The 25,118-nt window shown below is 43.0% G+C and overlaps 1 protein-coding gene across 3 annotated transcripts in view; it reads right to left on the bottom strand.

Annotated features, from left to right (window-relative positions):
• ANXA4 (annexin A4) overlaps positions 1-25,118 on the bottom strand; it is a 61,624-nt gene that overhangs the window by 34,557 nt on the left and 1,949 nt on the right. Inside the window, exons 2-3 of one of the 3 annotated variants that reach the window (XM_029937536.1) lie at positions 16,351-16,510; positions 3,888-3,942 (exon numbers count right to left, since the gene is read on the bottom strand). In XM_029937536.1, the coding sequence (XP_029793396.1) occupies positions 3,888-3,896 (9 nt within the window). In that variant the 5' untranslated portion in view covers positions 3,897-3,942; positions 16,351-16,510. Of the gene's footprint in view, positions 1-1,433; positions 1,485-3,887; positions 3,943-16,350; positions 16,511-25,118 lie in introns of those variants that run through there. The other 2 variants (XM_029937537.1, XM_029937538.1) reach the window with 2 other exon arrangements.

The raw sequence follows: 25,118 nt of genomic DNA, 5'->3' as shown, positions 1-25,118 counted from the left end.
CCTTCTCCGGCTCATGCTCTGTTTCTCTCTGTCTCTCTTTCAAAAATAAATAGACATTAAAAAAATAAAAGATTAAAACAAAGAAGATGGCACTTGAAGACACCACAGGAGTTAAGTGGCGGCAAGCCAAAGGATGCCTAAAACCGCCAGCAAACCATCAGAAGCTAGAAAGAGGCAAGGAAGGGGTCCCCTACAGGTTTCAGAGGGATCCTGGCTGTGCCAACACCCTGATTTTGGGTTTCTGGCCTCCAGAACTGTAAGACAACACATTTCTACTATTTTAAGCCGCCCAGTTTGTAGGATTTGGTTATGGCAGCCCTAGGAAATGAATACAGGTACTTTAATTCTCCTACTATGCATCAGTAGTAATAAGCAAATTGGTGATTTGCTGTCAAAATTCCAACATGGCCTAACCTAGCCGCTGGCTCCACTATGAGACAGCTTTCCGAGAGAAATAATTCACAGGGTTCTTTTGGAGCTTCAGTATTGAAAGAATTTTGGATGGTGCCCAAACAGTGCATTCGACTTTAACACAAACTGCAATGCTGAGGGACGCTACTGTGGGATTAAAATTAATATCTAACAAGATGAATCGATAGAGGATTTGCGAAGATGTTTCAGCTTATCAATTAGCGTTCTTAGTGACTCATTCTTCCTCGAAAAAGATAAGCTCAGAAAATTCGTTCTGGTTAGCCCAAAAGTCACCATATTGATCAAATTCCAGGGCATAATGTACCATTATCTGTTCTGGGAAGGCAAGGGAGTCTGTCCCAAAAAGGCTTCTTGTGGTAGCAGACAAAGGAAACGGGGCGAGGGGGGATGTAGGAAAGAATAACAGAAATAAGCAGCGAGGAATAAATGTTAGATCACAATCACTGAAGTATTATTCAGTTCTTACAATAATCAGGAAGGTAATAATGTCAAAAATTGGAATACCATACAGTGGAAGATGTAGGTTCACAATCTCATCAGGAGCCTTCTGGGTATAATCTGAAACCGAGCCCCATAGGCAGAGGGCAGGGAGAGACCGAAGAAAGAGGCCCCTCCACATCTGTAGGTGGCACTTTTACCATTAGCAAAGGGAACTTACATACAAGGCTTGTCTTGAGCTGCAGCAAGACAAACTGATCCCTGCCCTCATCCTCCAAATCTTAAAAGTTTATGAAGAGGTCCTAGATGGGCTCAGTCACGTACACCGTGCAGCTGTCTCAAACACATCGCCGTCTCCGGGCGATATCCTGAGAGCAGCCTCTGGGAACAGGAAAGGTAGGTGAAACCCACAGTCCAGAGACGGTGGAGGGAGTGAGAAGCCTCTGGCTGCCCAGGTCTAGCTCATGGGTCAGTCAGTGGTCATGTCCTTTCTGATGATGATCCCCCAACAAATACTAATCAGCAATAAGAAAGGAATCAAGGAACAAACTGCCGATACTTACAGCAACAAGGGTGGATGGCGAAAAATGTAACACCCAGGAAAGAAGCCAGACACAAAAGAATCCATACTCTATGATTCCACCAAGAGGATGTTCTAGAACAGGTGAAGCTAATCTATGGTAATAACAATCAGAACAGTGGTTGTATTTCTGGGGTGGAGTGGGGGCAGGGTGGAGACTGACTCAAAAGAGGCATAAAGGAACTTCTTGGAGTAAGGAAATGTTCTAGCTTCTTTAAAAAAAAAAAGTTTGTTTATTAATTTATTTTGAGGAGAGGGAGGGCACAGATAGGGGAGGGGCAGAGAGACAGGGAGAGAGAGAATTCCAAGCAGGCTCTGCGCTGACAGCACAGCTTGATGCAGAGCTCAGTCTCACAAACCATGAAATCATGACCTGAGCTGAAATGAGTTGAATGTTTAAGCAACTGAGCCACCCAGGTGCCCCTGTTCTATCTATCTTGATAGAGGAGTAGGTTATAGAGTCCATATGTTTGTCAAAACTCATCTACCAGTAACCTTAAGAGTGTTGCATTTCACTATATGGAAATTAAACATCTATTTTAAAAATGTTTTAAATATTTGAATACAGTAGCTTTAAAAATATTTTTTCAGAGCACCTGGGTGGTTCAGTTGGTTGAGCATCCAATTTCATCTCAGGTCATGATCTCATGGCTCGTGGGTTCTAGCCCCACATTGGGCTCTGCACTGACAGCTCAGAGCCTGGAGCCTGCTTTGGATTCTGTGGCCCTCCCTCTCTCTCCCTCTCTCTCTCTGCACTCCCCACCTTGTGCTCTCTCTCTCTCTCTCTCTCACTCTCAAAAATAAAATAAACATAAAAACAAAAATATTTTGTTTTTAGAAATGTATCATACGGTCATTGTAGAGATTTGGAGAATTTAAAAAAAAGAATTAAGAAGAAAATTGAAACAGCCATAATTCCACCACCTAGAATAAATGATTTTAATATGCCACAAAATATAAAATAAATATGTTAGCAAAGCGAAGATTAGAATAAATACGTAACTGTTATTTATGCTCTTACTGCTACTGTTTAAAAATTATTATACATGTGAGTAGGGTCTAAAATAAAAACAATTCCCTACTCTTTAAAAATGTCCTTTATATGCCCAATAAATAACAGTGATATTGGAAAAACAGGTCCTAGGAGGAAAGATAAGAGCAACTGAGGTAATTTTTTCTAGAGGAAAGCACTCTTAAAGGTCATTTGCTTACGGGTTTTGCATGTCAGAAGCCTGTGAGTTTGTTGCAGATGGGAAGACTGTCCCATTAACTCTGAGGCCCCTGAACTGAATGCCACATCTGGCACAAAGTCAGGACACTGTAAACATTTCTTTTTTTTTAATTTTATTTTTAAATTTATTTTTTTTAATGTTTATTTATTTTTGAGAGTGGGACAGAGGGCAAGTGGGGGAGGGGCAGAGAGAGAGGGAGACAGAATCTGAAGCAGGTTCCAGGCTCTGAGCTGTCAGCACAGAGCCTGACGCAGGGCTCGAACCCACGAATGGTGAGATCATAACCTGAGCCAAAGTCGGATGCTTAACTGACTGAGCCCCCAGGCACCCCTAGAGGAAATCAATTTTGAAAGAAGGCATAGAGATTTGGAGTACATATGAGTAAGGTTTTGACTGTCAGGGATGATGAAGAAAATTCTAGAATGTCTAATGTAAAACTATGTTACGAGTATATTACCATTTGTTCAAGATAGTTTACACGTCTATCTTTCTAAAAGAGGCCATTTAAAACTGGTGGGAGCGCTAGGTCCTCTCCAGGTGTAAGATTCTACTGCTATTATTCCTTCTGAGAAGACCAGGAATCAGAATCACCTGCCTGTTCAGATATCTTATTTGGAAGAGAGAAGGAGAACAGATGGCCAGCCTCAGCCTGTTTGCAGCGAAGAGGCTCAGCTTCCACATCACAATGAACTTTGTGGAACGCTCCAATTCCCGGCCTGTCCCAAAGATCAGATAATGCAGCTCTGGTCCGGTCACAGCCAACACAGGAGGCAGTTACAAGCCCATATGGCTAACAAAACCCTTATAAGCCTGATGAGGTTACACCAAAATGTGGATGGCACCTGTCTCCCAATGATAGAGCCTGTGGGATTTTTAGTTTTTCTTTTTTATTTGCCGAACTTCCTACAATGGACAGGTAGTACTCCCGCAGAGAGAAAACGACAACTTATTTCTGTAGCTCAGGATGTCAGACAGATTCAAAGGATTATCTTTCTGAATTCATTTTCAGGGTCAAGTTTTCCACCATCCCTGAAAGAAATTAAAATAGTGCTTAAAAAAAGAGGAGGGGGAAAGAAACTGCCTTTTCATTTCCTTCTCTCCCTCTGTTAGGCAAACAACCCTCTGTAAAGTCAACAGTCCCTGCACACACATCCCGTACCTGTCTGTGGCTGGCACCAGGCAGGGTGAGGCGCTCCCTAACTTACCATGGCCATGACTCTGGATCAGGAGCAGAGGTCAGTCACCCAAGCAGAAGTTCCTCTGTGATAAAAGCAGAGGGGAAATTACTGTGATGAGAGATGCGGCACTGAAATCATTAAACAGGTAACTTGTAGTTCGCACAAAGTTAAACAATTACAAAACAGTATCCATTTTCATCAGAAGGCCAGCTATTGATTAGCCAAAGATAGAAAGGCCAGGGTAATAATTAAAGACAAACTGCTCAAACAGGCAAATATATCACTCCAATAAAATACTTCCCTCCCTGCTCTTCTGTTTGGAGATACACATTACAGAAGTGATTCCTACCGTTTGTTAGGATGAAATATATTATTTGTACTTAAGACAAGTCTGGATTCTGAGCTGTAAGCTCTAGTGGAGAAGAGGTGCCTCCCTGGAGAAAAGACAAGCCCACTGCATCAGGGAGAAGCACTGCATCCAGCCCACACTCTGTGCGTGTGTGTGCGCGTGTGTGTAAGCGTGTGAGTGCACATGTGTGATGGCCAGTGGCCCAGCCAACATTAGACTTGTCATTTCCAGATGACCTCTCGCTGCCACCATCTCAGGACGTACAGGTGCTTCCTCCTTAAACGCTCAGATCATCAGACACATACTCGGTCATTTAAAAGGCAAGGAAAGCCTTGATTGTGGGCTACGAGTCTTGGCCTCATGACAGATAGGCAGGTCTCTGACGGAGGCCGGACTTCCTGTTTCCATATCTGAGTCCTGTGGGAAAGGCTTCGTTCCTAAGCATTTTGTTAGCTTCCCAATCCTCAAAAGAATCATCCTGGAACCAGAAGCAGGGGCATCGTCTGGGAGCAGCCTCAGGCCCCCTCTACACACCTAATACCAGAATCTGCATTTTAATAAGATTCCCCCCGTATCTGTCTGCACACTAGTTTGAAAAGCATTGGCCTAGACCATCCTGCCAAGCAGCACTTTTCAATTATTCCCTGAGAATCACTAAATCCTTCTGAACCTATTTTATTACCAATTGAGTCAGGTCTGCTCACCTTCACTTCTCATCTTGCAGCTCTGCTGAGGCTCAGCTCCGTTCTTCCCTGTCTCCCATCACTCACTGCACACTTCCCTTATAGCTACACAGGGGCTCAGTTCCTTCTTGAGGGGAATGCCAACTTTTCTGGGGCATGGCCAGAGCAAAGGAGCAGAGATGGGAATGAGCAGTGGCCTCAGGGACAATGAGGAGATGAGGCTGCCGGAACAGAGGACTCACTTGAGGGAAGGCTCAGAGATAAGGTTGGAAAAGCAGGTGGGGGGTTGATTAGGCCAGGCCTCCTATGCCCAACTGAGGAGTCTGACTTGATACTGTAGGTAACGGTAAAATAGTGGAAAGGTTTTGGGTTTTGCAGAGAAAGGCATGCTTCAGCCAGGCACTATCTACAGGGTAGACAGGAGTCAGAGACAGGGGTCAGGAAGTCTTGAGAAAGCACTAAGGAACAGACGGACAGAGGCAGAGGCCTGGGCAGGGTGTGGCACCTGCAACAGGATATGCACAGAAAATATTTAGAAGAGATTCTTTACTGAATTTTGTGGTTCACAGGCTATATGGATTTATTCATTCAATCACCAAACTTTCATAAAGAACCACTATATTCCAGGCACTGTTCTAGTTGACAGAGATAATACAGTGAATAAGACAAAGAACATGACTTCAAGGAGCTGTCAAGAAAAGACAGACAACAAATAAATGAGTAAGATAAGTTCAGATCAGCAAGATGAAAATACAATGGGACAATGCTATAGAACAGGGATCAGCAAACTACAGCTCCTGGGCCAAATCTGGTTTTTGTATGGCCTACAGGTTAAGAATGGTTTTTACATTTTCAGTGGTGGACAAAAAGTTAAAAGAATAGTATTTCATGACACATGAATGTTATATAAAGTTCAAATCTCAGTGTTCATACATAAAGACCTACTGGAGCATGGTTGTACCCCTTTGTTTACATATTATCTCTGGCTGCTTTCAGGCTACAATGAGAGTTTATGACAGACCATATGGCTCACAGAGCTGAAGGTACTTGATGCTGCCCTTCACAGTAAAAGTTTGCTGAATCCTGAGCGGGAGGATGATGTGATCAGGTCACTGAGAAAGAGTGAGCCTGGACAGGGTGACTAGGGAAATCATCTCCAAGGAGATGACACCTGAGCTAAGACTGGAATGAGAAGAGGCTCGCTATTCAAAATGCTCGAGGAGAACTACTGCAGGCAGAAGGAACAGTTAACGCAAAGGCCCTGAGGCAGCTATAAAGTTACTGAGTTTGAGGAATGAGCAAAAGTGACATGAACAAGGACCAGCATGGCATGAGATAGGGTTGGAGTAGAGACAAGGCTGGGGTGGGGGGCGGTGGGGGAGGGCAGGAAGAGGGTATTTCTCATTTGTCCAGAATGTGCTAGGGGAACCCATGAGCAGGACTCTTTGAGGCTTAGCCATGACTTTGTCTGGAGGCCTTGTTTCACATCCTATGAATAATCAAAAGGTACCTACATCTCTCATTAAGTATAATTTATATGTGAGTTGGATTGAGCATGTGCTAATCCATGGACAACCTAGCAGACCAGCTTTAAGAAGCAAGCACCCTCCCTTTGTTTCTATGTAGTCTGGGAATATGTAGTCCTCCCTTGTCTGTGGTTTGGCTCAACCACAGTCCAGAGCTCATTCTCCTGACATTAGGTCAGTGGTAGCCTAATGCTACTCCACATGCCTACCTCATCCACCTCATTCATCTCACCAATAGACACTTCATCATCTCACTTCATTGCAAGAAGAAGGGTAAATACAGTACAGTCAGATATTTCGCAAGAGAGACTACGTTCATACAGCTTATATTATAGTATATCAATATAATTGTTTTGATTCAATATTAGCTCTTGTTGTTAATCTCTTACTGTGCCTAATTTAGAAATTAAATTTTATCATAAGCCTTTATGTATAGGGAAAAACAGTATACATAAGGTTCCACACTACCTGTGGTTTTAGGCATCTACCAGGGTTCTTGGAACGTATCCCCTGTGGATAAGGGGGAAATACTGTAAATGGCAATGAGAAAGTGGGCAGGGAAGGGAAACACCTCCCCAAAAAGCCAGCCTTTAATATAAATACTTCCAGTCCTTTTGACCATACTAAGAGGTGGAAAAAATGCTCGAGCAAAATCTTCTGGAAATACTGAGAGTTATTATTCAATGAGCTAGAAATAATTTACTAAAGGAAAAAAACGTATCATACTTGAAAACAGCGTGCTTTTAGCCAGACCATCTATTGTGAAACTTGGATAGCACACAGCATAAGTCCATTTACATAGAGACACCTGTTGTATATTTATTATTTACTAGTACCAAACGGGTTTCTCATTCGATTATAGAAATGAATGCAGAAAATGGTACCCCTTGATTCTGTCCTTGGATATCAGATAACACATGTAAAGTTAATCCACACAAATGCTCACTAGCATATGTCTGGCACCTGTAAGGTGGGAGTAACTCAGAAGGGATGGACAGGGAGCAGAAAGGGGGGAGGAAATCATTTCCCTGGGAGAGAATTGTCCTAGGCCTCTTCCTAATGGCACAAAGTGGTCAGCTCCCAAAGAACGTCAGGCCCTTCTTCCCGAAGCTCAACCTCTAAAAGTCCTCCCACATTTCCCTCCAGCCCGAAGAGCCAAGGACTCCTTACAGGAACCCTTTCCTGCCTCAGCTTCCTTGATTCATTCTTTCAGTCTCTCTGAAGGCCAGCCTACCAGTCCATTAACTGAACAATAGCACCAGGTTCACAGGGACTCAAACTTTGTGTCCGGGTTTGAAAAGCTCCTTTGCTGCTTACAGGCCAGGCAACTGTGCTGCAGATTTAGTTAAAAAAAAAGAGGCAAATCCACTCAAATGGCCTTCCACCTTGAGGACTCTTCAAGATGGAAACATGAAAACCGAAGGGACCGTATGTTAGTGATACCTGAAAAAACTAATAAGGGTCATGCACTATCTGGGTGGGAAACTGCAGTTTCTTTGTAACATCTGAACTCTACAACTAGGGCTTATGACAGGGCCCCTGAAGATTTAAAAACACAGTTTTAGAGCAACTGCAAGAAAGCTGGGAATGAAACATAAAAGACCTATCCCAAGAAGGGCGCCTGGGTGGTTCAGTCGGTTAGGCGTCTGATCCAGCTCAGGTGGGATTTCACTGTCTATGAGTTCAAGCCCTGCATCGGGCTCTCTGCTCTCAGTGCAGAGCCCACCTCAGATCCTCTGTCCCCACCACTTCCCCTCCCCTGCACGATCTCTCTCTCTCAAAAGTAAATATACATTAAAAAAACAATAAGGAAAAGACCTATCCCAAGAGCAATTACATAAGGGAACACTAAGTTATAAAAGAGTTCAACTTCTTTCCGGAAAGATAACAAAAATTTGCTTAAGTATTTTATGATGCGTTCATAAAGAAAAATTAGATATGTCGAGAACGGATCCATATCGTTTTCTGCTTGGAGGTACAAAAGGAAATTACTACACTATCCCACAAACTGCCCTCTCATATCACTGCCAGATCCTCCTGGCCTCACGGCAGACACAGATGCACAGAACAAGGACCTCTGGGATTTCACGTCCTATTTTGGTAGGCGGGACATTGAGGCAGCAGTGTGGTGGATTCTTCCCTGCTCACCCAGAATTTGGAAAACAGGCAAATCAGATTGTTTCCGGAGCTTCAGACTAGCAAATGAGCAAATAACCATGAAAACACAGATATGCAAATTTATTTCAATGAGAAAGAATGGCTCCTGAGCTAAGGCCAGCTGGCTGAAAGTATCAGCATATTCAAAGAAAGACTGTGTCCATCGGCAATGCAAACGCCACACAAAACCCTTAGAGAGGCTTACTTTGAAAGATTCATCAAAGCCCTGTCCTAAGGAAAGGGTGGCTCGGCCTTAGGAACCAATGGTCCAGGGGTGCCTGGGTGGCTCAGTCAATTGAGAGTCCGACTTCGGCTCCGGTCATGATCTCACGGTTCCTGAGTTCCAGCCCCATGTCGGGCTCTGTATTGACCGCTAGCTCAGAGCCTGGAGCCTGCTTCAGATTCTGTGTCCCTTTCTCTCTCTGCCCCTCCCCTGTTCATGCTCTATCTCTCTCTGTCTCTCAAAAATAAATAAATGTAAAAAATAAAAATTTAGGAACCAACTGTCCAGGATGAGAACTCCCCCTGCTGTGTTACGGATCTAATACCCTTTGTTCTGATTCCATGATTGCCAAGCATCTCCTGAACTAGAGTTTGGCTTCCCACGTGGACCTGTCTTCAAAGTACAGGGGTATTTCTAAGTAACAATTCTGTTTCTCAATGTAATAAATAAATAATCAGCATGTGTGTGTCTGCATTTGATGGCATGTCTGTGGTGAGCCTGTAAGTATGAACCTGCCCTTGAGAGTTGAACCCTTTCTCAGTGTGCCGATGAATGCAATCGCTCTGGTCTTGCTGGATGTGGCATGGTGATGAATTCTCCCCAGTACCAGGTGCTCCCCTTAAGACCCCCACTGAACTTGGTGGCCTCCATTTAGTTTCACAACGTTGACCAGGTCCCAGGACAGGCAACCAGAATGTCCATTATGAAGGGATTTGCTGTCCTTGTGGCACATTCTCACTGAATCCCTCTCTTCCCTGGAAGATCACATGCGAGTGAGTCACTCATCATTTTTCTGTGGTACATGGTTTCATTTTACATCCCACAGAATGACAAATTTAAACTTCTAGTCTGGGGATTTGTGGGGGGTGTAGCTGCGCCCCGCCCTAGGACTAAGGGCTTTCAAAACTGTCCACGAAATAGGAAAATGAATGTAACCTTTTTCCCTTGGAACTTAGGTCCTTCTAAAGGTAACGGAAATTTTTGTTGCTGTGATGGGGTTTGAGTCTGGAGAAATAAGCATTTTCAAACATTTAATCAAAAACAGTGTGTTAAGCTAAATGAAGGCAGATGAATTTGGAAACCTGCCTGCTAAGCAATCTCAAGGAAGAATCTATTCCAAGGCCCAGGACCTGGCAAATAACTTACTGACGTCTTTTGTCCAAATGTTAGCCACTTATTCACAGCACTATGGGGGACAATAATAGTAATTTCAATCCATAAATAGTTAAAAAAATTTTTTTTACATTTATTTATTTTTGAGAGACAGAGACAGAGTGTGAGTAGAGGAAGGGCAGAGAGAGGAGGAGACACAAAATCCAAAGTCAGGCTCCAGGCTCTAAGCAAACATTCAGCACAGAGCCTGATGTGGGGCTCGAACCCATGAACCGTGAGATTATGACCTGAGCCAAAGTCGGACTCTTAACCGACTGAGGCACCAAGGCGCCCCAATCCATAAGTAGTTTTAAAACATGTGTTTTACATTGAATTTAAAATATACCCACTCCTTCTTTACCATTTCTACATCATGCCAAAGTCTATTAAAGTTTTTTCTCTACTCCAATGATTTCTTTATCCAAAAAACAGGGGGAAAGAGGGAAAGTACATTTATTAATACTCCCTTATATTATCTTAATCTACCCAATAACTTTTGGAGTCATGATTTTTTAAAATGTTTATTTTTGAGAGAGAGAGTAAGAGAGGAGCAGAGAGAGAGGCAGAGATAGAATCAGAAGCAGGCTCCAGGCTCTGAGCTGTCAGCACAGAGCCGAACCTCATGAACCACGAGATCATGACCTTAGCTGAAGTCAGGCGCTTAAAAGACTGAGCCACCCAGACACCCCTAGAGTCGTGATTATTATCTCCACTTTGCAAATCAGCAGATGATATAATAATGAAAGCTGGCTATATTGTACTAAGAGATAAGATTAGGAAAATAAAAAGGCATCTGAGGTGGCCTAAATGCTGGGTGGAGAGAGTGGCTGGGTTCTGTACTCTTAGCTTGCCTTGCTAAATGTCTCTGTGCCCCACATAATACCTCAGTATCCCCAGGTAGAAGCTTCACGTAGGACACAACCAAAGCATCTTCCGATAAGCTTTGTAAACATGTAGCTACCCTACCCTTGTTTCTCTGGGTAGTGTCTTTAGCCTGCAGCGTATAATGCTTCAGATTTTCCCCAGTGATTTTCCTCCTGTTATCTGAGGACTCCCAGGACCATTTGTGGACTGGAGACCTTGGGCATTCCCACTGGCCAGTCTTTTACTGGTGGCAATGTTTTGTTTGTTTCTTTGTTTAACTCTTATGACTTTTACTTGTAAACAAACTGTTTGGACTCCCCACCCCTTGGGTCAGTGACCATAGAAACAAGAAGTTGATGTACTGACAATGCTGATTGTTGCTCACAATCATGGGACTGATACGATAGTTTCACTGATGTTTCATGCACATTTGTTCATTCATTCATTCAATAAATATTATTGGAATGCCTGCCCCATGCCAGGCACCATTTTAGGTGCTAAATGGCATATCTTAATTTCTACCTATACATCCTTCATGTAGAAAATACCCCTACGCTCTGCCTATTCAAGAGTCGTCAGTTACTTAAAAAAGACATCCTGGAGGCTCCGAGCGAGAACTCCATTGAACTTGCTTCCCGCTGCAAGGACTCTCTACAAAAGGTTCCTGAATGGTCACCTCCAGCCTTTAGTCATCTTTCTTCACCAACCATGGGGCGGGCTCTTGCCTCTGCGGGTAGCTCAGCATCAAGAAAGCTAGTCTTGTATTCCTTACTTTGTGCATTGGAGCTAAAGACACTTTATTTGTAGATAAATATTTATTGACCACTTAGTTACATTGAGTGCCTAGGTCCTTTTATCTATATGGTGTCAGTTTGCCCTTTCACTGTCCAGTGAACCCAGCCTGATAACATAAGTTTAGACAAGTTAAGCATGGTGCCCAAGATCATTCAAGAAGTAGGTGGTAGGAGCTGATTTTTCACAAGTCTGACTCTAGAGACCTTTATACCATGCCAAAGGCACACACGTGTACATGTGTATACAAAAAGCTAGAAGCTTCTAAAAAAATAATAGAGTTAAAAACTTTAAATGTCACATTTTTGCTGAGCTAAATGTTTTCTTGTTCTTCATATCTTTAATAAGCCAGATGCAAAACAAAATCAAACAAAACAAAACAACAACAAAAATACTCCTCTCCCAGACTTATCTGGTGGAAACTAGCAACACTTTGGCAGACAACTCCCAGTCCAAAGTGTTGTACAGGACTGTTGGCTGTCTGAAGAGAAAGCACATTTCTAACCCACACGCCCCTGCCCCACTTCTGCCACCCAGCTCTCCGGTGTGAGAACCACTCAACATGGCTCTGTGATAACATCTCTCAAAGCAGACACCTGGTCAAAGCGGTGCCATCCCCAGGGAGAGACACAAGGATTCCATCCAGCCACATTCTGTGTCCACCTTTTCCACCCTACATATCAGGGTCCAGCTTCCTGAGCTGAGTGAAGGGTGAAGGTCATGGCTGACTAAACCACAACACGAAAAGTGCCCAAGGTGCAGCCTGCTTCAGAGACGGAGTGATGCATCATGCTCTTAGGGTTGTCTGAATTGAGTATCAAAGGAGTTTAGAAATAATGACCCCATTTTGTTATCTGTATCCTAATGCCAGCAGTGTATTTTTTTAAAATTTTTAATGTTTATTTAATTTTGAGAGAGACAGAGAGACAGATCACGAGTGGGAAAGGGGCAGACAGAGAGAGGGAGACACAGAATCCGAAGCAGGCTCTGGGCCCTGAGCTGTCAGCACAGAACCTGACATGGGGCTCGAACTCCTGAACCAGGAGATCATGACCTGAGCCAAAGTCGGACACTCAACTGACTGAGCCACTCAGGGACCCCCTAATGCCAGCATGATTATCCAGTAGAGGGGCGCCTGAGTGGCTCAGTCGGTTAAGCGTTGGACTTTGGCTCAGGTCAGGTTACTTATGCTGTGTGCTGTGGCAGTGACCCTCCAGACTTAAAACAAATATTCTTTCAATCTTCCAGAGTTGATTCTCCCCTACTTCAGATCAAAATGTACAGCAAACCACAGGTGAGAGAATAATTACAAGGTTGAGCTGTAAGTGCCCAAAGAAAGCAGAAGCAGAAATGGGAGGAACCCTCGCCTCCAGAAACAGCTCATTCCTGCCAGTGCCGGACAATGAGGGTAGAGAAGGCCTCAGAGAATGCCCAGACCACCCCTTCGTTTTGCAGACAGGAGACAGCCCTGTCTCCAGGTGAGTGGTGGGTCTGGACCCTGGGTAATGTGCATGGTAATAATGGGTTGAGTTCTCTCGTCTGACCTGAGGCGGGCAGCACAGGTTCCCACGAGGACGGGAGAATCCATGCCACCCTTCGGACAAGAAACAGCAACAGGAAGGTCCACACTGACGGCAGTGCAGCCAACCTCATGGTCTAGTTGCTAAGTTTCCTTCAGACAGGCAGGAACTCCTCCTTCAAAGACCATGTCATACTTCCTCCACAACAAAGTGGCTGCAGCCTGGAGCCCAACCACTTGGGTTTATAACTCTCCTAAAAACACTCATAGCTGTATGATTTGGGACAAGTTGTTATTTCTCTGTACTTCAGTTTCCTTATTAGTAACACGGAATTGTTTTTTTAAATTTTTACAGAATTATATTTTTTTAATGTTTACTTATTTATGAGAGCAAGAGAGAGACACAGAATCTGAAGCAGGCTCCAGGCTCTGAGCTCAAACTCACAAACCGTGAGATCATGACTGGAGCTGAAGTCAGAGGCTTAACCGACTGAGTTTCCCAGGCACCCAACATGGAATTAATAACAAGTTACTTTATAGGGTTGTTGCAAAGATTAATCAAATTATTACATCGTATGAAGTATTTAGAATGGTGCAACATTATGTACTCAGCAACGTTAGCTATTTTTTTTATTGCTCTATTCTCTCCAAGTAACTTTTATCAGCCACATCTACAGGTTCTAGCATTACCTGTATAGTGAGCTGTTTAAGGTATGGGTTACAACCCTACCCTTATTAAAAACACCTGTGAGGTACAGCATTCAGGCTTTCACATCTACCAACACATCAAATCAGATTTACCGCATGGTTTCTTTGGCCATCAAGTTGTATGTGTGCCTATCCTCTGACAAGATCACTGTCCTCACAGGTGTCTGAATTATAAGATGGCACCCTTCCTGGACTGTGCTCACCAGATTTCCATCCTGGGCCCTCATTTCCCAGGGTTGGAGGTGATGAGGCAGAGGGCATTACTAACTGTAGAGAAGCATGAGAGAGGGAAATTTAGGTGGTGATGGAAATGTTCCTTATCTTCACTGAGGTAGTACTACCCAGCTGTATGCATTCGTCAAAACTTACTGAACTCACCTCACACCCATTACAATGGCAGCTATAAAACACACACACACACACACACACACACACACACACACACACACACGGTGAAAATAGTAAGTGTTGGTGTAGATGTGGAGAAATTGGGACACTTGCATACTATTGTAAGAATGTAAAATGGTACGGGGCACCTTGGTGGCTCAATGAGTTGAGCATCTGACTTCAGCTCAGGTCATGATCTTGCGGTTCATGGGTTCAAACCCCACCCTGGGCTCAAGGGTGTCAGTGTGGTGCTTGCTTTGGATCCTCTGTTCCCCTCTCTCTCTGTCCCTCCCCTGCTCATGCTCTCAAAAACTTTAAAAAAAAAAAAAAAGAAAGAAAAATGGTAGAGCCACTATGAAAATCAGGATAGCAGACCCTCAAAAAAAAAAAAAAGAAGAAGAAGAAGAATTACCATATGGTCCAGCAATTCCACTTCTGGGTATACATTCCAGGTATATACACTGCTGGGTACATACGTATTCTTTCAAAAGAACTGAAAAGTAGGACCTTGAAGAGATATTGTGTACACCCATGTTCACAACAGCATTAGTCACAGTAGCTGACAGGTAGAACCACATACAACCCATGTCTCAATCGACAGGTGGATGGATAAGCAAAATCTAGTATGTACATAAAATGGAAGCTTATTCAGCCTTAAAGGAAGGAAATTTGGCATGTGCTGCAACATGGATGAACCTTAAGGACTTTGTGCTAAGTGAAATAAGCCAGTCATAAAAGTCACAAATACTGTATAATTCCACTTATTTCAGGTACTTAGAGAAGTTAGGTTCACAAGACAGAAAGCAGAATGGCAGTGTCAGGGGGTGAAAGAAGGAAGGAATAAGAAGTTTAGTTTGGTAGGTACAGAGTTTCAGTTGTACAAAATGAAGAGTTCTATGATTTTATGGTGGCAATGGTTGCAAAACACTGTAAATGTGCTTAATGCCACTCAACTATACAGTTAAAATGGTAAATTTTATCCTATGTATACTTTACCAAAAATTTAAAAAAAATAGTTTATTTTTAATGTGAACTCCTTAAAAAACCTGATTAGAGGCACCTGGGGGGCTCAGTTCGTTAAGCATCCGGCTTTGGCTCAGGTCATGATCTCATGGTTCATGAGTTTGAGCCATATGTCCGACTCTGGGCGGACAGCTCGGAGCCTGGAGCCTGCTTCAGATTCTGTGTCTCCCTCTCTCTCTCTACCCTTGCTCACGCTCTGTCTCTCTTTCTCAAAAATAAATATTAAAAAAAATTTTTAAACCTCATTAAACTAACAAGTTAAGATCTGTGCATTTTATTGTATGTAAATTATACCTCAATAAAACAATATACATCTATAGAGTTTAAGAGGCCAGCTTTGTAGGCTGATAGGACCCTCCCAGGGGAAGCACGTTGCTCTTATCCTTCATTTAACAATACCCACTTTTAAGGCAAAACCCCATTCCATGGAAGCTAAAATTCCATATAACTTTTGCACAGTATCATGGACAAAATCATATCTCCTCAGGTACACCAATTATTTAAAAAGAAAATCTGTCCCTTGTAGTTAGGTTTTGCCAACAGGTTACATTATGTTTACTGACCCATTTTCGAAGTTATTTTAGAATCAGAGGACTTCAAGGAAAAGTGAAAGGTCACTTTATTCCATGTTCCTTCTTCAGAAATAAACAATTCCAGGCAAGTGAGAATCTAATGCAGAAACCGCAACTGATCACGAGCTCCTGCACTGATCTCCAGCTCTGGTCTGTTCTAGCATCATCTTTTCACATGTCCATCTGCACCTGGGTCACCCCGGCCTCTCCTTATGAATCACAGTACAGGCTGCCATGTCCCAAGACCCAGATTCCAAGGTTTTGATATCTTCTCTTGGGTCAGCAAGCATGAGTCTCAGGGAAAAAGCAAGAGGAGCGCCTCATCAGAAAAAAGAACCCTGAATCTAGCATCTACTCTTATACTCCTTCCCAGAGAAACTAAAATCTACCCCACATTTCTTTACAAAAGCCTTGTGACGCAGGAAGGGAACAGACAGTCTGGATCTGAATGAGAAACTGGAGCACAGGAAAGAAGGAGTCAGTGAGAAACCAGACATGCAGCCAGCCTCCGTGTGGTCTGGCTAGTTTTATTTACCTGTGGGCAGGAAAACAGAGTACTGGGTAGCCCAGTCCTTTGCTTATCAACACCACCACTTCTGTTTGCCCAGGAGGGAAGAAGCACTCTCTTGCCAGATGAACAGAAAAAGGCAGCTGAGTTTTCCTTCGTAGATTTACACTGGCTCAGCCTCGGAGACCTGGAAGTGAGCAGAGAATAAACACTGCTCTCTTAAATGTCACATTTTCTCCTGCCACCTCCCATGCCCTACAAATATGCAAGTGCTGGCTCTGTGGGCAGTTGACGGCCCCTGGAGCAGCCACTCCCTCCGTAGGCCAGGGCGGGGTTCTACTTCCAAATCTTTCCAGAATTCAAGCTGATCTGGCAGAAGAATACAAAAACAGAACTGTTCAAATACTTCCACATTGGATTCTGATTCACATAGGGAACGTGCTATTTCTGATGTAGCTTCTCCCAATTTTTCATTAAAAGCCTAATGAAGGCCCTGGGAGACGCAGGAAGAAACTCCTGACAAAACTGAAAAGCCTAGGACTGACATGAGATTATGTCAGAAGCTGCGAGGAATTGCAACTAATTTAAGACAGATGGAGGGTGAGTGTGTGTATGTGAGTGTGTTTGTATGTGTGTGCGTGATAGTGGGGAGATGGGTTATACCTCCCTACCAGCTCTGTCTGATAAGGGGGTCCATCCAGAAAACCTCATCCCAACCCGCCATCTGAGTTGAGGAGCTGTGAGCTGTATCTGTTATTGACCTTACTCAGCTCCAAACTGGCAAAGAGGTGCTGGGTGGACACAGTCATGGCAGAATGGGTGCAGGGAAAGGTGGCCAATGAGAAAAACCTTCACAGAAATGCAAGTGGAAGTGTATACACACACACACATACATTTTTTAATGTTTATTTATTTAGAGGGAGAGAGAGAGAGCATGTGCAAACAAGGGTGGGGCAGAAAGAGAGGGAGAAAGAATCCCAAGCAGGCTCCGTGCTTAGTGCAGAGCCTGACCTGGGGCTCCATCATGACCTGAGCTGAAACCAAGAGTTGGAAGCTTCACCGACTAAGCCACCCAAGTGCCCCTGGGAAGTATGTTTTATATGTTTATATATTTAAATCATATATATATATATATATATATATATATAAATCATCGCTACAATCTTTATAATTAGCTTTGTGAGGTATTTCATTCTTCTTTTGACCTATTTCTTGTGATATCTGATACTTCCAAGTGTCCTCCAAATTTACAAGGATATCCAAAGCCCAGTCAGCCATATGCTTGCTTGCTTTATTTATGTGTTTATAACATAATACTTGGGTGTAATATTAAACATTATTGGTTTAACCTGCTTTTTTTTGTTGTTGTTAAGTAGGCTCCATGCCCAGCATGGAGCCCAACACAGGGCTTGAACTCACAACCCTGAGATCAAGACCTGAACTGAGATCAAGAGTTGGACCCTTAGCTAACTGAGCCACCCAGCTGCCCCTAATTTGCTTTTTTAAAATTAGTCGTAGGGACACTGAATGCTTCTCCCCTTTTTCAACACATATCCTTCTTTGTGTATTATCTGTTTTGATTTTTCACCCATTCTTAGAATCTTAGTGCTTTACTAACATTTATAGAAACTATTCTTATGTTACAAAATTTAATATTTTATATATAAAATGTACTATTAAGTATTTTACCAATTTAACATTATCCTTTTAATTCAGTACAGCCAAAATTTGGAAGAAAATTTTTCAATCATATCTAGCCATTTTTTCCATTATACTCCACCCTCTTATTACTTTGGTAGTTGGAAAGTCTCTTTTTTGGTGAAATATTGGTAACTGTTGAGCTGGGTGATGAATAGATAGATATAAAAAGATTCATTTTACCAATCTCTCACTTTGGTTTATGTTGGAAAATGTCCATAATAAAAACTTTCTTTAAAAGTATCTCTTTTCCAGGATGCCTCAGTGGGTGGGTCAGTTACGCATGCAACTTCAGCTCAGATCATGATCTCATGGTTCATGAGTTCAAGTTCCACAGTGGGCTCTCTGCCGTCAGCACTGAGCCTGCTATGGATTCTCGGCCCAACCTCCCCACCCCCCACCGCACCTCTCTCTCTCTCTCAAATATAAAAAAATAAACATTTAAAGAAATGAATAAAAGTATCTCTTTCCCATTGCTAGAACAATCACTTTATTTTATTTCTACAGGTTTTTTTTCACCCCTTTTATGTTCCAGTTGAGGAAACTCCTACCCAGGTTGTTAAGTAACTCATTTACTATATGACTCATTTTATTTCCCACCCACTAAACTTAGCCACAACCTCTTCCCTTCTAGACACCCCAAAATACCCAAAGGCACGGCTGTTTGGAAAGGGCTAGAATTCAATTTAAGAAAGTTTCCCTGGAAGATCCCAAGTGCTGGTGTGTTATTCTTACAAACGTATTCCAACCTGGCCCCACCAATAAGACATTGTAAGACCAGCAGTTTCTGATAAACTGAACAGGTGGCCTCAAACGAAAGAAAACCCTGATTTATAGCCATTTCTTTGGCATAAATGCCAACTGATATTAAGCTACCAATGTGAAGCCACTGAATTTAGAACTGGGAATAGGTAGTAGCATACCATTACATTGTATTTCCAGACAAAATAGACATAAGTAATCACAAGAGCATATATAATAATAAAAGTAGTAATTAGAAAGTGATGTGATTGTAACTATAACTTATCTATAAATATCCATATTTTAATTTTATTTATTTATGTTTATTTATTTTTGAGAGAGAAAGAGAGCACAAGCAAGGGAAGGACAGAGAAAGTGAGGGAGACACAGAACCTAAGGTAGGCTCCAGGCTCTGAGCTGTCAACACAGAGCCCAATGCAGGGCTCAAACTCACGAATGGCGAGACCATGACCTGAGCCAACGAAGTTGGATGCTTAGCCAACTTAGCCACTCAGGCACCTCTAATATAATATACTTACTCCTAAGTTCATATAATTGAATTTTAAATAATGGCTGTATCTAACCATCAGGCCACAAACCCCTGAAAATTTAATAATCACTTCTAATGGGCTGATATATTAGGACCTCCAGCACACCACTGAGAGACAGTAACGAAAGCAAGATTTTTTTTTAATTGTGGTAAAATATACATAACAACGTTTACCATTTTAGCCAATTTTAAGGGTATAATTCAGTGCTATTAATTACATTCACAGTCATGCAACCATCACTACTACCTATTTCCAGAACTTTCCCATCATCCAAACAGAAACTCTGTACCTATTCAATAATAACTCCCCATTTCTCCTTTACCTCAGCCCTTGCTAACCATCATTCTACTTCTTGTCTCTGGATTTGGTATCTCATATGTGGAACCATATCATATTTCCACTGGTGTGTCTCAATTATTTCACAACCATGTCTGGCCTGGAGGCAGGGCATGTGTGTGTCACTCCGCCCTCTCACTTCCAAAGAATAAGCTTTCCACAGATTCACCAAACCACAGAAAGTCTGGGGAATCCAGTCTGTCCAAATCACAGCCTCAGTGGGGACACCCCAAGGCAGCTGTAATAGGCAGCTCAGGAGAACCTGGAAAGAATAGAACGTGCCACGTGCACAATTAAAATCTCATCATGTAATCTTTTCAATAAATGCAGAGCAGTATTTTAGCCTAAAAGAAGTTCATATAACTCAGCATTATGAAAGTGTGGTTTCCAGACCAATGTTACCATAAGCTGAAGGCTTGTTAAAAGTGCACATTCTTGAACCCAATACCACATCCACAGAGTCTACAACTCTGGGGGCAGGGCCCAGCAATCCAGTTTTTAAGAAGCCCTCCAGGTGATTCTGATGCATTCTCAAATCTGAGAACTGTTGCCCTACAGTAATGATTCTAGATTCCAACTACTGATGCTCAAAAAGGGCCTCAAAAAGCTTCATGGTCATTCCTAAGTATAGATTCCCATTCATGATCATACATCAAGTATGAGGGAATGGGGGGAAAAAGAGGAGAAATTCTATTATGAGGGAAAAGTCATAAAGTAACATTTTTTTAAATGTTTACTTATTTCTGAGAGAGAGAGCACATGTGAGCAGGTGGGAGGGCCAGAGAGGGAGACAGAGGATCGGAAGTGGGCTCTGTGCCAACAGCAGAGAGCCCCATGCGGGGAATGAACTCACAAACCATGAGATCATTATCTGAGCCAAAGTCGGACACTTAAATGACTACGCCACCCAGGCACCCAACATTAACATTTTTTTCAAATATCTGCATAAATATGACTCAGGAAATGTGTCTGACAAAGATTATTTAAATAGTAGAGTTCTCAAAACCATTCACTGCAAACATGTATTACTCCTGGCAGACCCGATCTGTTATTTTATGATATCTGTGAAACTCTGAATTCAATTCTCTTCCCACATGCTGGCAGAGGCTGTAATGGAGCTCATTCTGTGCTGGACACAGCAGGCTGGGAATCCAGAACAAGGGCCAAATTCCAGTCTCTGCTCTGCCTTCCAGACTGAACCTCACCTAAGACGGCTACTCTATTCTGGCATAAAACTTTGACATAGTAGTGACTATTGTGCAGGATTTCTGAGAGGATTAGAGTTCATGAGAGAACTTTCATAAGTTTAGTGGTTGGGCTTGGAAAACCAGGAAGGTACTCACCTCAGGAAGAAATAATGATTGGTCTAAGGCAACCCCATTCCAAAGGCAACAAATGGCTTTCAAGTGGCCACGTGACCCACTCTGACCGATGAGAAATAAGAACAAACCTACCAAGAGCCCTTGGAGACTTTCCCCCAGGCTCAAAAGACAAAGTTCATCTGCCAACTTCCTCCTTTCTTCTGGCCCTGGATTATGTCAGGACACTGCATCTGTAACTCTGGCTTCAGAAGAATCCTAATTATAATATAGACGGTAAAGCACCAAACATAATCTCTAGGAAAAGTTCTTTAATTTTAGTGAGCACAAAAGTCACCTGCGGAATGTTTAGAAATACAGATTTGGGAGATGCTGTATTCCAGAACGTGAATCCGTAAATCTCGGGCGGGGCCCAAAGCCCTTATTGAATCTAGTTACAACAAGCACCTCGGGTTATTCCCCTCAATTCCTGTCCCAGGCCCTGCTTCTCACAGAGGTGGTCCCTTCTGTGAGACGCCAGTTCCAAAACGCTGCTCACCGCGCGTGCAGGCACTCATAGTCCTTACTTAAATACTGGGTGTGCCCCATCAGGTCCAGGCATTGTGACAGACACAAAGACAGAGGAGACAGTATCTTGCTGTCGAGGAACATGTATGAGAAGTAAACCGATAGATAGCCAATTCAAAGACAAAGCAGCATGTGATATTGTCAGAGGTGCATGGTGGGAGGAAAAGACAGACTGAGCTCCCCACCCCCACAGTGCTCCCTCCCCAGTCAAATGCTCTCATTTGACTTTGGCTTCCAAGGACAGATAGGATTTCAATGGCAAAAAAGAGTTTTGCAGGCAGAGAGAAAGAGTAAAAACGAAGCTTCAGCTATGATTTGGAAAATATTTCATTCAGAATGGGGCTGGACCTTCAAACCATAGAGAGAATGGTGGAAGAGAGAATTTTCACAGATGGGTCATTTTGTGAGACTGGAGGCTGGACTAAATTCTCCAGGCCACAGGAAATCATACATTCACTCAGCAAACATAGTAACACACACTTATGCTAGGCCACGGGATGGGGGCTGTGTAGGTCCTGCCCTCAGAGGAACTCAGATCTGAGGGGTGGCAGTCCAGGCCTAGAATTAGACACAGTAAGGTATGCCCGTTCCTGTGACAGGAGAATCACAGAGAACCAGGAGCGTGCATCCTGGGGAGGCCCCTCACCCAGATTAAGTCTGCTGTCAGCACAGAGCCTGCTTCAGATCCGCTGTGCCCATCCTCTCTCTGTCCCTCCCCCTCTCCCTCCTCATGCCCCTCCCCCTCCCCTGCTGGCACACTCTCTCAAAAATAAACAAACATTTAAAAAATAAAGATAAAAAGATAAATGTGCTAAGCAATAGAACAGATGTGAAAGAAAATAGGGATCTACAACCTAGGTCAGAAGTTCTAACTATGGAATCCTTGGACCCTCTAGGCCCTGTCCCCCAAGACTTTGCTCCGGAAGGCCTACAGATTGACCTTAATTTCTGAGTGCCCTTCGGCTCTTCCATCTGGGACTAGTTCTGATCAATATGCCACACCTACAGTGAATAATGGTTTTGCTCTGTCATCCTCTTGCCTGTGTGTAAACCTTTCTTCTCCTACCCACCTCCAGGAAGCCTTCTCTGACCACTGGTGATGGATGGAGTTAGGTACACCTGCTCTTTTGTTCTACAGCAGTCTGTGCATAGTGTATCAAATCATGTATCGCGCAGTCCTAGGAGTTCTGAATTATTGATTTGTTTGCTTATCTCCCTGAGGATGGGGTCTGTGTGTTTTATCTTTGAATCCCTAGTGCCCGTCACATTATATAGTAAACAAGTGAAACTATCCATGTGGCAGGGTCTGCTGACAGCCTGCCTAGCACCTAAGGACCCTTCCCCAAAGTGCTGAACTGTCTCTCCTACCTTTAAGTGCTGCCCCAAGTCTTGCTACCACATGGACGGGCCTATGGAACCAAGAGCAGCAACTGTCTTGGCCCGTGTCTGCCACACTCCTCACTCATCTATCACATGGGACCCCCTGGGTACTTACAGGATTAGCAGCAAGTTCATCTTGGACAAGTGGTATGGGCACAGGCTCTACCTCTTCCTTTCTGAAAGGGTCCAGCCCCACGGTCATCTTAATCTCTCGGCCCTGCCTTTCCAGGCTGATTCCCCATTTTTAACCCATCATATGGGGTAACAGAGTGGTAGAGGACAGAATATTGAATCAGACTGCTGAATTCAAATCTTGATCCTACTACTTGCTAGTATGTGACCTCCAGCAAATTACTCAACCCTTTGTGCCTCAGTTTCCTCACTTATAGAATGGGGCAATAATGCTAGCACCCACATAATATGGATGAAAATTTAATAAATAACATGCCAGTTGTTTGGCACAGGGTCAGGCTCACAAGAAGCACTGCTGAATAGTAGCGATTAATATCTGTGACACGGAGGCTCTGACATGCTCAGGCAGGGCCCTCACTGCCTAAGACACATCTGGCTGAAGGGGGGGGGCCCAGGCTCTGGAGCCACGGGCAGGCCCCTCAGTGCCCAAGGCCGGAGAGCACGGCTAGGACTCTGACACAGGGCCCTGCCCCAGCAGGTCTATCTAGTCTACAAGCTGGGACATATCTTACCTACCTCCTCTCTCTGCTCTGTAGCTAAACACACATGGAACTGATCAGACCATTTAAATACAGAGCTTTCTCCACCATGCAGTTCAAGGCACCTGACATTCTTTTTCGGAACTAGCTGGAGTGTAGTCAAATGAATAATTAACCCAGCTGAAATATATGACAAGAATGAGCAAGGGCTATTCCGTCCCACTGGAAAATGAAGCATAATTGCATGTTAGTTCTTTGTATGTAAATAAGTAAGAAAGTATATAATCATATATTAATTTTGAGGTTAGAAAACTTTGATAATATAAATTTCTTTTTCTTTACTTTTCTTTTTTTTTTTTTTAGAGAGAGCACATGAGCCAGGGAGAGGGGCAGAGGGAGAGAGAGAATCTTAAGCAGGTTCCGCGCTTAGCGCAGAGCCTGACACAAGGCTTGATCCCATGACCCTGGGATCATGACCTGAGCCAAAATCAAGAGCCGGACACTAAACTGAGTCACCCAGGCACACCTACTTTTCATTTCCACTTCATTCTTCCTCTTCATAAAGAATGTTAAATAGGTAGATAATATCTGTAACACTCTATTTTTTAAAAATCATTAATATGTGAATATGATTAAAAAATTCAAATAATACAAAAAGGTAAAGAGTGATAAGTCCAGATAAACTTTACTCCCCTACCTTGTTATGGCAACCACTGTTATAATTTTCCTGTGTATACTATCAGAAATATTTAATGCATTACCATGTATATATAGACTATAAGTAGTCTCCATCATCCTTACATAAGAAACAGCATACTATGCAAACTTGTATTTTACTTTTTAAAAAAATGTATCTTCAATATCAGTCTTTATGTGTTCCTACCAACCTGCATCACTTTTTTTTTTTGGAGAGAGAGCGAGTGAGAGAGAGAGAGCACAAGCAGGAGGGGGGCAGAGAGAGAGAGAAGGAGAGTTGGAGGGGTAAAGAGAGTGAGGGGGCAGAAAGAGTGGGAGAGAGAACCCCAAGCAGGCTCCTTACTGCCAGGGCAGAGCCCAATGTGGGGCTCGAACTCCCAAACCTCGAGATCATGACCTGAGCCAAAATCAAGAAATGGACGCTTAACCAACTGAGCCACCCAGGAGTCCCTCAACCTGCATCACTTTTTAATAGCTGTGTGGTATTGCACTGAATAAATTTCCATAATTTAACCAGCCCCTTGGTAACAGATATTTAGTTAATTTCTGATCTTTTGCTACTACAAACAAGGCTGCAATATATATATATATATATATCCATATCCTTGTACACATATCTCTACACACATACTCAAGTATATCTTTACGATAAATTCAGAATCCAAATTGCTAGAACAAAGGCAAAACCATTTTTAAATTTTGACAAACTGCCCAATTTTAGGGCAATTCTGAACAGTAACCTACAAACCTGCCAGGTATCCATGACTGAGTTTAGACAGATGTCCGTAAACCCCTCAAAATTGTATGAACAAAGTCAAATATGTGTTTCTTTTTCT

This window comes from Suricata suricatta, chromosome 4 (assembly GCF_006229205.1).
Source record: "Suricata suricatta isolate VVHF042 chromosome 4, meerkat_22Aug2017_6uvM2_HiC, whole genome shotgun sequence".
NCBI classification, from domain to species: domain Eukaryota; kingdom Metazoa; phylum Chordata; class Mammalia; order Carnivora; family Herpestidae; genus Suricata; species Suricata suricatta.
Note: the sequence above shows the minus strand (reverse complement) of the source record. Positions and strands in the feature narration are given on the sequence as shown.